The sequence below is a fragment of the Oxyura jamaicensis genome, chromosome 15 (genome assembly GCF_011077185.1).
Source record: "Oxyura jamaicensis isolate SHBP4307 breed ruddy duck chromosome 15, BPBGC_Ojam_1.0, whole genome shotgun sequence".
Taxonomy (NCBI): Eukaryota; Metazoa; Chordata; class Aves; order Anseriformes; family Anatidae; genus Oxyura; species Oxyura jamaicensis.
In genome coordinates, this window is record NC_048907.1 from 11,240,340 (window position 1) to 11,251,817 (window position 11,478).

Below are 11,478 nucleotides of genomic sequence, written 5' to 3' on the forward strand. Positions count from 1 at the left end.
CCCCCCCCCCCCCTTTTTTTTTTCCTCTCAATAAGCATTTTTGAAGAGTTCCAATGATATGGTGAAGGAATGAAACCTTATGCCTGACATGGAGCACATGCTGACTCCTGGCCAGACTCATCAGGTGTCATCTGAGTCCTCAAGTCTTAGAGAAGCAATAATGAAATGGTGCCTGAGAAATTGAAATCTTGACTTCGGCACATCATTTAAAAGACACCACCACAAACGTTGTATGGAAGCCAGCAAGAGGAAATATGCCAGCCAACAGCATAGCTAGTAGGGAAAAATAGTAACACAGGTCACATCATATATTAACACTCCTGTGTGTTTCTGCACTGTCCCATAAAGAACTGCTGTACACCAAAATAAAATATACTTGCTTCAGTCATGATCATGTTCAGCCTTTCTTCATGACATGTTTACATCTTACTCATCCAAAATGTAAATAACACTAGATGTTTTAGAATGTCAGATTTAGTAAAACTTAAAAAAAAAAAAAAAAATTGTTAAGAATGTGATTTTGTTTCCCTTCATCCCAACAGGCACATTTAGCTGGTAACCATCTGCCATAGCAGTTTCCATTAATAAAATGGCCATACAGATGAACATTTGATGTTCTCTGCTTGCTAAATATAATCCAGCATGCAATACAGACTACACAGATGAAATACTCTGTATAACAGGATAAGAACAATGTCACTGCTCAGACCAAAGGAAGGATTTTGGTTTTGCTATTTAGTTACTGACATGAAAGAACAGCTTGTGGGGGGAAGGCTGGTAGGACTTTAAGAGGTCGGAACTCTGTTCCGCTCTCTGTTTTGTGGTGATCATGGGAAGAAGACAGATCCTTCTCTTCTTCAGCTGACTTTCCACTACATGAGCATATCAGTTTTTCCCCCGGCCTACAGGCCTTGAGCCTTGGCAAGTGTTTTGGATGCTCCTGTAGGCCGGACAGCTCATAACCTGCTAGGCCACCCTTGCAGGACAAGCACAGCTGACAGCTTCCCTTCTCTGGGTTTAACTCACTTGTGGGCTTGTTGTTGTTGTTGCTGTCTCTCCTTTTCAGGCAGAGAACGTGCCCCAAAAGGAGCTCATCCAACGCATGCAGTGATCAGGAGGTTAGTGCTAATGGCTTCAGCAATTTCTGTTTCTCTCTTTCATATTGGCTGTTGCACTGTTTATCTGACGATGTTTACTGGGGCATGTTCTGAGTTGTAGAACGGGATCCAGAACTCCGCCGTTGATATCAATGAGCTCCAGCTCGTGGTGCCAAGTCGGGAGAATGAAAACAACAACCACTCTGTCAGCCGGGAGCAGGCGGGTAAGCGCAGCGCACCGGCAGGGGTGGGTCAGGGCACCCGCAGGCCTTGGCCTGCTAATCAGACCATTTCTTCCTTGCCATCCTCCTCCCTGTCTCGCCCAGGCACAGCTGGAGTGCCACTTCACAGCAGAAAGGCTTTGTTGTGGGAATATCCCTTGCTGCTCCCCCCCCCCCACTGGTAGGGTAATTCCCCTGGCAAGGAGCACACACAGGCACAGCTCCGGGACACAGCTAGTAGAAGCTGTCATAGCACAGAGCACTGCAGAGACACTGAGTTAACAACACTAACGTGCCTGCTTCAGGCTGCCACAACCAGAGCTTATAATCATCCACAAATTGTGGAAGACTTTCATCTGCCCTGCATCTATCCTTGTCTGGATAAGGATGAGTTTTACAGTGCTTACATTGGCTTTGAACAACTTTGACTCCTGGAGCTAAATTTTTCTGCAGGGCATTATAGATGAGACTGCTTTAGATGACATTTGTGTTTCCAGAACAAAACAGGGAGTCCTCCAGCCAAGCTGCAGATATTGTCACTTGTTGAAATCTTGAGTCACAACACATGAATCCTGTCAGTGCACCTTTTGGTCGAAGGCCAACAAGGAGCCACTTCACAGTGCACTGCCACACACCATCAGTTTCCCCATAAACCATCGACTTTTATACACATCTCTCATATGGATACCTTCCTAAAAAGTTAATTCTGTTCTGCCAAAAGTCATTAAGAAGGTTATGACCAGAAGCCAGAGCTCTCCTTGTCTGAACCTAAAGTACAGACCTTGGGGATGCAAACATGCACATACACCTATGGCAATGCCTGGAACATATGGCTGCCTGAGGGAGCAGCGTCACCAGGGCTCAAGCAAAAAGGATTTGTAAGCACTTGTGACAAAAATCAAAGCTCACTATTAATAGGAATGAAGAATGAGTTAAAAAATTCTGCAAGTTTCTGATCTGCAGAAAAACCTTATGTATTTAGTATGGGGGGTTTCAGTTTGGGTCTGGCTTTTTTAGACAGGTCCAAGGGTGTTTCTTTCTTCCCCTCCCCCAGCACCTTTTGTTTTGTTTTTAAAGCCTTACAGTTTCAAGAGAGTGAACTGTTGGCTTGTGTTTTATTCTGACTGGTGCAACAGTCAGACGTGGGTCTAGTTTATCTGGGGAGAAGAAAAGGTGAGGGAGGAGGGATTATAATGGATGAGTTGGGAACAGATGTTTTGGACCCTCCCAAGCAGTCTTTATGGATTTTCTTTTCCTCAGTCACTTCCTGTGAAGGCAGCATAGAACGGTCTCCTCAGGATACTGACCCAGATGTGCCCTCTTCCACCTCCGCAGTGACTACTGAGACAGGAAGCGATGAAGTGTTTATTATTTCTGCTGGACCTGGAGCTAGTGGGCTGAGCTTTACCACCTACAGAATACAGGTAGAAATGCTCTTGGGCATCTCTAGAAGCCCAGCAAGCCACAGGATGTCCTTCTTGAAAAGCACTTGTCATATCCCTTCACTTAACACTTCTTGCCTAGCTTGCAGGAATGGTAGTGATCTAACCAGGCAATACTCCTGACCATCAGGCTGCGCTGCTTTGAATTTATGTGGGCTGTGATCCCTCAAGCCAGCATCTTCCCAGCTTAGATAGGATCAAATTCAGAAGTCTACCTTGGATCTTATAGGTAACAATGCAATGGTATTCCAGCGGGCTGTAGGACCAGTCCATACAATACTGTCAGTTTATGGGGAAAAAATCAGTCAGTATCCCCACACTTGATTAGTATATTATCCAGGGGTTCAGGCTGGTCAGAATCTTCCTACATTAGTGCAACTCACACTATAAAGCTTCCCCTACAGTCAACAACACTGATTCACACACACACACACACACGCAAAAAAAAAAAATGAGTACCTTCCCTTGCCCAAGCACATTGCCTTCTGAGGAGTAGGGCACATGAACTGTTTTGGTACCCATATCAGACAACCTTGAACCCCAGTGCTCCTTGCTCCTTCTTTCCAGTGGAGAGAGCTTCACCTGGTGGCAGCCATTTACAAATACAGTTTCTAGACAGAGAGAAAACCCATTTCCCTACCTCTTTCTCCTACTTTAGTCAGAATGAAGAACACACTTAAAGCAAAACATTTCTTTTGCACCATGCCTTCTGCAAGCAAGCCAGCAGAGGATGTATGTCTATATGCACACATAAAATATAGCATTACAGCATCTCTAACTGAACATAATGCAAAGAATTAAATTGATTTACCACAATATTATCTCAGGATGTTGCTCCTTCTTAGTAAAACCTAGTGGAGAAGGAAGAAAAAAAACAAAACAAAACAAAACAAAAAACAAGGAGAGTGAATGGCCACCTTTAAAAAAGCACTGGCTTTTTCAGCATAGCTGCATAGCTGAAAACTATCCTCTCTGATTGGGGTGGAAATTGAACCCAGCAGGTGATTTGCACACCTGCACTTAAGTGTTGGGTTAGACATAAAGATTATTTATGTTCATAGTTACATTTCCAGATGTGTATTCTAAGGTGTATGATGAATCTGGTCATCCAGCTCCTGATTTTTGTCTCTGAGCCCTGCAGAGGGTAGGTACAAAGTGTTTGAGGGCCAGCACTGGGCGAGTAGGATGAGTTACCTGCTGGGGCCTAGCTGCTCTCTTGGCAGGGCCTAAGAAGTAATCTGCATGTGAAAAGACTGGTGAAATGCCGAGCCTGTATAGCACAGTAAATAATGTCTTCAGATTCATCCCACCCAAAATGCTCATCTAGACAAAGCACATGGCAAAGAGTTTTCATTATATTTAAAAAAAAATCTTTTTACTGAGGAATGGTGGCCTCTTGGTTCTATGCCTCTCAGTAAGAGTGATCCTCAGCTCTGCTAGGCAGGCACCAGTCATAAATTGGCTTTTGCTTTTTAGCTTTTAAGATCCATTTGATGAAATCAGTCCCCTGTCAGAAGGTAATATCTGAGACAGCAACCATACCTTTTTGTTTTGGGGACTAGTGTGAGGAAATGGAGGACAGGGCTGATGATGCAAGAGGAACCAGTGTCTTTCAGGTGGCTTCTGAGGAACACAGTGTCCCTAGGAGGGTCATGGATTTCTAAGTCCCTTTTGGTTTAAGTCATCACTCAGCCTTTGGCTAATTTACGCCTATGACCTGTTACTTCTATTCAGACAAGATGCAGATGAACAGGTTTGAGTAAAGACTAACAGTACCATCATGGACGTTTAAGAATCACTTTTTTTTTTTTTTAATAAAATATTTTCAGAAATCTAGAAAATACATTATTCATCTCGACAGTTGCTCCCAGTACATCTGTCTCAAAACCATCAAAATAATAAACCCTTAGACAGCCTGAAAAGGCTTCTGAGGAGAAGACAGCTGGATTATAAATGTATAAATAAAATTTCTTACTTTAATCAAATCTGAGACTAAGAGCTCAATATTGATACAAATTTAGCCAGAGCCTGAATACACCCTCTGCCAGCTTCCTACAGAGAAGCTCATTTCTTGTCTCTGCCCATCCTTTTCCAATATGACATTGTAACTGAATAGTTTCTTTGATTTGTAGAAACTTAGGAGATTCTGTTTATCAGAAACAACAAATGACAAGCTTTTGGTCTCTCAGGATTTTAAAATCCAGGACATGGTGGGATTTATTTCAGAGCCTCTTTAAGGACTGCATAAACTCTGGGAATGTGGATGTTGAATTCTTCTCATGACAGTCACATTAAAACAGCTGAAAATTAAAAATACATATAGAGTTGTGGAACAGGAGGCTTATATGAACAACAGGTGAATTCAACAGAGCAATTCTGCTCATATGCAGAGCTGGTGAGAATGGTTTCATGTGCTCTGCTCCTGATGATGCCAATTTTACACCTGTCTAGACATCTTATTCTCCTGCTAAAACATGTTTTCCACCTGAAAAAACATTTCTTATGTGAAATTGGCTCTTCTCTGGGCCTTACGTCTCTTGTTCCACTCACCACAGACATCAAGAACAGATTACTGCCTTTCCCTTTGTTTTAATTCTTTGTATTCTCTTAATTCTTCCCTAACTCAGACTGAAGAGCACCACTTAATTTAGTCTTTCCTCCTGAATCATGCATTTTTCAGACTTCTGAGTCTCTTGTTGCTTGCTTCTGGATTTCTTCCAGTGGGCCTCATCCCCCCCTTGGAGTTTAGTTTGACAAAACACATCTGGAGCCTACCAAGAGGCTAGCAGAGTGGAAGAATTATGTTTTGCACTGTGAAATGTAGTACTGTAATCTGTCAGATATCTTCAGTGTAATGAAGCTCTAGGTATTTGATATGTGCAGTTAGTGGTAGAATTTTGTTTCTTATATAACTGAAATTTCCCAGTTCAGTGTAAAACCAGAAACTGAAGAAACAAAGTAAAACTGCTGTCCAGTGTGGCCAGTGAATTCCAGACAGCATGCTGGAAGAGAAATGAGTAGAAATTGTATTCCTGTCTTGTCCTGGGAAAAGAGCCACTGAAGATATCACTCTCACTAAAGGCCTGTTTTTAAAGTGTTTTTAAAACCTTTTGACAACAGGTTTTGTAAATGATCTTTACTTACTATTTCCAGGACAAAAACCTAAAAAGAAGTGTCACAAGCCCAGCCTCTGTATCTGACTGGCTGACGTCTAATCCAATGGCTGCAGGAGCAGACACTGTTGAGAAGGGGAACATTCAGATGGAAAATAATTACCCCAGACAACGCACGTGGAGTGCCCGCACTTTCCATGACTTCCTGGCTCCATTACCACAGTTACAGAAAAAATGGTGTAGCTGGACCACCAATAGTCCCTTCACAAAGCTGGTTGACAACAGTGTAAGTCTTGCTAGGAGAGCAGTATGGGGTGGTCAGGTTTTGTGCCCTATCTGCTTGCTGATGGGCCATGTTTTCTTCTTGGCCTACTGCTTTGCCTCTCCAACCTGCAAACGCATGGCACTTTTCAGCCCATCTTGCTGGGTGTATGGGAAACTTTTTGCCTGACCATACTGTAATTTATTCAGGCTTTCCTGAAGTGCTAAAAAGCTACACTGAGTTTTCTGACATATTCCCTTTTTCATGGTTATACCTTACGTTAATTTTGACATATTACTATTGCATAACAAGAAGGTTATAGGTGTGGGAGGAATATCTAGGTCTCACTGATGGTTATCAGCAAACCAACAGCACCTGTTACAAAGTTAACAGAAGATGATCCTTTTTTTTTTTTTTTTTTTTTTTTTTTAGGGTAATAACATAGGTTTTTGCAAAAGAAAGTACATTACCTCTACCTTAAGAAGGAATTTTAACTTTTAGTTCCCTTGGGATCAATGTTTCTTAAGAGTTTCTTTTCAAAGCATGTCTACCAATTTATTATTATTTTGTACAGGCTTTTCCTACAGCTGCAAGAACCCAAGGTGTTCCAACCAGAAAGGTGATTTCTGCCACTGAGATAGAAGGAGCTTCAGAGACTGTTTACTCTGATTCATCTGCCAGCAATGCCTCATACCCCCTCACTCTGTCTGCACAAAGGCAGCGGAAGCTAAGCTCCTGCAACTTGAAGAAATCCAGGTTTGGGAACCCTTACTTTGGATTTTTAGCTGGTTCCCCTGACAGCAAACGTGTGAGGTCCTTGGATCCTTCAAGACATCTAGGGGCAGTATCGCCACTTAACAGCCAAAGCCCCACAAATACTCTAGAGAGCTCCAACGCCCTGAAAATCAACTTGGTCAATGGTTCAAAAACAAAAGAGCTTGTGGTAGAAACAGATAAAAACAAACCAGTTTTTGTTATTTCTGAAGAAGGAGATGATCAGCAGCCACTGGTCTTAGCAGAACATCTTAACCAATGTGGAGATCATCTCTCTGAGCAAAATGCTGTGTATGCACCAGCTGTGCCAGACAAACAGCCCGTCGTTCTGACTGCTGAGGGCAACAGTTCTGCCACGTTCATGTCAAATCTTCCATTTTGGGCAAAGTCTCCTGGTTTATACAAAGGTCAGGTGAAGGCCCCTTCCAAGGACCAGCAGAGTTTGTCGGCAGTAGATGCTAATACGAGTGAGACCTCACAGAACTTTGATACCCTAGCTGCTCCTACAATATGTGAAGCCTCAGTCCAATGATGCTCTCAGAAAGACTGAACCACCAGTTCACAAAAACAGAGGCAGCAGGCACATGATCTGAATGGAAGTGGTGCCAAGCATGGCAGTCATACGTGGACACAACTTTGTTAAGAGTGATCTTTGCTTCCCACCCGTTGGCGCTGGGATTATGGCTACATGTACTACACCACAGCACAAATGCCATCTTCCCTTTTGCTCATTAACAAACCTATTCTTCTGCATGGAATTTTGATGTGTTTTATTCAAAGAAGCATCCTCTGAAAAGGTATTTCACACTGCAGAAAATATTTTTTGGAATGAGACATGAAAGTCATCTGAGACGGTTACATCATGGTTTATATCTGAAATGTAAATCAGTCCTCTGTCACTGTGGTACCACTTGAGTCTTTCTGTTAGAAGCTATGAGTTAAATTCTGCTCGTAGGTATGCCTGTACAATTCAAGCCTTGCCAAGCCAAGGGTAAGAATTCAATCATGCATGTCTGCATACTGTTTGTAAACAATTTTAAACATTTCATAACTTCTGCACTCGAGCTCAAAGTTTACCAAGCATTAGCATCTCTAATATTAAAGACCATGAGTATCTCATATCCTAACTGTTTAGAGTGCAGACAAGCTAAGAAAGTCTGACTAGCTTTATTTTTGTTAGATCTACATAGGCTTAAACACTTCAGTCCACTATGTTTTAAGGTGACTCCTCGTGGCAACAGGAGCATGTGTACAAAAACACTGAAATACTCGCTTGGAATAGCCTTCAGTATCCAACACTTGGATATTTGCAGCTGCTCTGATCCTATATCCACCAGCTATTTATTACTGGTAACGCACATTGACTAGAGAAACTATTTCCCTTCCTTTAGCAGGCAAGACTTAAAAGAGAAAATTAAGTGTGGCAAACTTTGAGTGCTCATTTTCTTCAAAAATGAACTACTAAGTAGCTGTGCTCCCGATCACTAATCCAGAGCATTCAATAGAGCACTGAACCAAAGGGAAGCCTGCTTGTCCTATTACCTCTAATAACCCAATCATTATTTTAATGCCTCCTGGTGATATTTCCCTGTCTTTTTAAGAAAATCCTGCAACTTAGAATTATTTTTCTTTCTCAAATGAAAGAACCCCTACAACCCCTGTAGTTTGCCACTTGAATTGTTTTTGCTTTCTTAAATAAATAAAAAGAAATCCCTATAAAGCTGTATTTTGCAGCTGTCGCAGGACACTGTTTTAAGGCGACAGTGTGTCATAAAACAGGTGCCAGAAAGAAATCTCCTATACAAGTCTTCTCCTATATTAGCTACACTGTGCATCGAGTTATCTTAATCCTTCTATGTGAAAGCATTTAAGTCTGATTCCTGGAATATTTAACTGAATTATTTATGATTTCACCTGCTATTACAGCTTCCATCTGCCACCTGTTTATGTCTGAGATATGCAACACAAGATTGTAGGTTTTGCCTAATATTTTCTGTATGTCTCTACGTAGACATAAGGCAGGCTTGCATCTAGTAGCAGTGGAAGCAAAAACATATATGCCCTTCAGCAGTTGACTCAAAAATGAACAGCAGACAAATGTCATTTGTTATTACCAGACTGTTGAATAGTTTTGAAGCACAAGAGTCTGGTTCCAATTTTTTTTTTTTTTAATTATTATTATTTTTAATTAATGTTACATGAATCAAAGGGAAGAGTTAATATATTTATGACAAGAAAATATTTAAACATCTATAGTACTCTAATAACTTCCACCATGTTAAATTCATACACATTGTAAATCAGAGCCAATGCTATGTTACTTATTACATTTCTGGAGATTGAATTACTAAAATCTACTTTGGAAAAGTATTTGTGTTCAGTTACTGACAACACCTACATGTGAAGGGCTGGGAAAAGTGGCTTTTTCAATAAAAGAGTGTTTAACTATTCATTTCTGCAATGTAATGACACGGTTTATTTTGCTGAAATACTAAGTTGTATATGCCTTGCCCCAGAGTACTAGGCCATCTCATGATGTACACCAGTATAGCAGCCCAACTGCTGCAGTTGCTGCAATGAAATGAGCACAAAAACCACTGCATCCCTCAAATACTAAAGGTTTAGATCCTGGTTCCTCCTCAGTAACCCAGCTAGGTAGCGAGGGGGTTGTTTACATGGACTTTCTTTACTACCTGCCTTTGGAACCAAAGAGCAGACTTCTAAACCTGCAAAGACTGCTGCCAGAGGATGGTTTCTGTGGGAGTTTGGGCTTCCTTTCATATACTGCTCATTTTATCACGGAGTAGCGCCTCTGTCATCGCCTGCTGTAGCAATACATAGCCAGTTATACCTGAGACACTAAATTGGACACCGCATGATCAGCAAGGACCACATGCGTATGATGAGAGGCTCTCCTCTTGAACAATATGCACTATTCAACAACGCTGCTTGTTCTCAGAACAGGGGTGGCAGACATCCTACACTATACAAAGATGAGCCCTTACACCCCTGAAAGATAGCAAAGCTTAATGCCAAACCAGCACCCACTGCACATGCACAGACCACCCGCTCCCTCCTGATCAACCTTGATCAGCCAGGAGCACAGCACATGGGAGACTTAAGCTTAAATTCTTGACCTGCCTTTTGAAGTTCCTATTATTTTTAGGCAGATCACTGAAATGCACTGCTTAAGAGATACTTGCATTTTGTACCTTCAAAGAACAGGAAAGAGATTTTCCTCCTCACAGAGCAAAGAGGAACTATTTTCAAGTTCCTCCCACCATGCCTCCTCCCCCCAGTTCTGGGAGGAATAAAGTGCTTTAATGCTTCCAGCTGTAAATATTGACTAGGATTAGATCTTAAACAGAAATGTTACTGTGCCACTTAGTTTCCTCCTAAGAGCTGTATTACTTTTGAGAGATGTTCTGCAACTTCTTAATGATAGAAAACCTCATAGCTCGTGGACTTGAGATGCAGTTTTACCTTTGTGGTAACGCAGTCACTTTACCGTGCTATTTTGCATACTGTAACTAAGCAGCGAATGGGAGAAGCATGCTAAACACTTGCCGAAGAGGAAGAAAAAATTTCCTATTCAATTGTGAATGAAATTATGTCTTAAAATGTTATAGATCTAACAAAAAGTTTTGTTTCCCCCCACCCCCCACTAAAATTGGATTTGAATAATGTACACCAAAAACAAACAAACAAACAAAAACCCCTGTAACATGCTGGGCACTCCCTGCAGCCAGTGTTATGTAGATTGATAGAACATTAAAACAAACAAGCAACCAAAACAAAACAACCAAACAACCCCCCCCAACCAGAACTGTGGGCATTCCTTTTTTTTTTTTTTTTTTTTGATTGTTGGAAATAGAGATTCAAAATAAAAGCTTAAAGCGATACAAGCTGACAAGAATCCTTTGTGCCAGGCTTTTTTGTTTGTTTGTTTGTTTTTCTGTCAGGCAATTAAAATGGTTGAGAATGGAGGCTCAATGGGAAGAACTGAAAGACTAACCATGCAGCTCATGCATAACCTTGAGGACACAGACCAACATTCAGCAAGACTTTGGTTAAAGCAGAGCACTGTGGTTGCTTTAGGTAGCAGCTAAACTTCTGTCACTATGTAGATTGGGGGTGGTGGCAGTGGAAATAAAAACAAAAATTCATTTATAACTTGCTAGCAGAAATATGAGCTGAAGTTTCCTTTCAGGGACCTACCTTTTCTTTAAGAGCAGTTGGTTATAAAACATCCTACTCTTAACTGTAGGTTGTTTTTTTACCCCTCCACAAGAAGGGCACATGAGTCATAACTAAACACACTGGGTTCCACTATTCCAAGCAGTCAGCTACTAGATCTTATTCTACACGACTGAAGATTAATTTGGATTGCAAGGAAAAAGATAAATCCTAAGCCAACACTTACCTAACGAAAGCGATCAACTGAAACTCAGCAGGACTGAAAAGAATACCCAACAGAGACCAAATCTAGCTTCAACATATATTCATGGTGTGTCTAGAAATGTCTTTGATGTTAAACCTCATATGGCACACTTAGCATTTTTTATAATT

At 41.4% G+C, this 11,478-nt stretch overlaps 1 protein-coding gene and 1 long non-coding RNA gene across 5 annotated transcripts in view; one reads left to right on the top strand and one right to left on the bottom strand.

Moving 5' to 3' along the window:
* LOC118174767 overlaps window positions 1–3,612 on the bottom strand; it is a 14,098-nt gene extending 10,486 nt beyond the window's left edge. The window contains exon 1 of the long non-coding RNA XR_004754769.1: window positions 3,572–3,612. This is a non-coding gene — a long non-coding RNA (uncharacterized LOC118174767). The remainder of the gene's footprint in view (window positions 1–3,571) is intronic.
* The window catches only part of LOC118174765, a 32,694-nt gene extending 23,333 nt beyond the window's left edge, over window positions 1–9,361 (top strand). For all 4 annotated transcript variants that reach the window (XM_035340374.1, XM_035340373.1, XM_035340375.1 and 1 more), the window contains 5 exons: window positions 1,067–1,118; window positions 1,219–1,321; window positions 2,579–2,742; window positions 5,914–6,159; window positions 6,710–9,361. In XM_035340374.1, coding sequence (XP_035196265.1) covers window positions 1,067–1,118; window positions 1,219–1,321; window positions 2,579–2,742; window positions 5,914–6,159; window positions 6,710–7,441 — 1,297 coding nt within the window. In that variant the 3' untranslated portion in view covers window positions 7,442–9,361. The remainder of the gene's footprint in view (window positions 1–1,066; window positions 1,119–1,218; window positions 1,322–2,578; window positions 2,743–5,913; window positions 6,160–6,709) is intronic.
* Window positions 9,362–11,478: the final 2,117 nt, after the last annotated feature.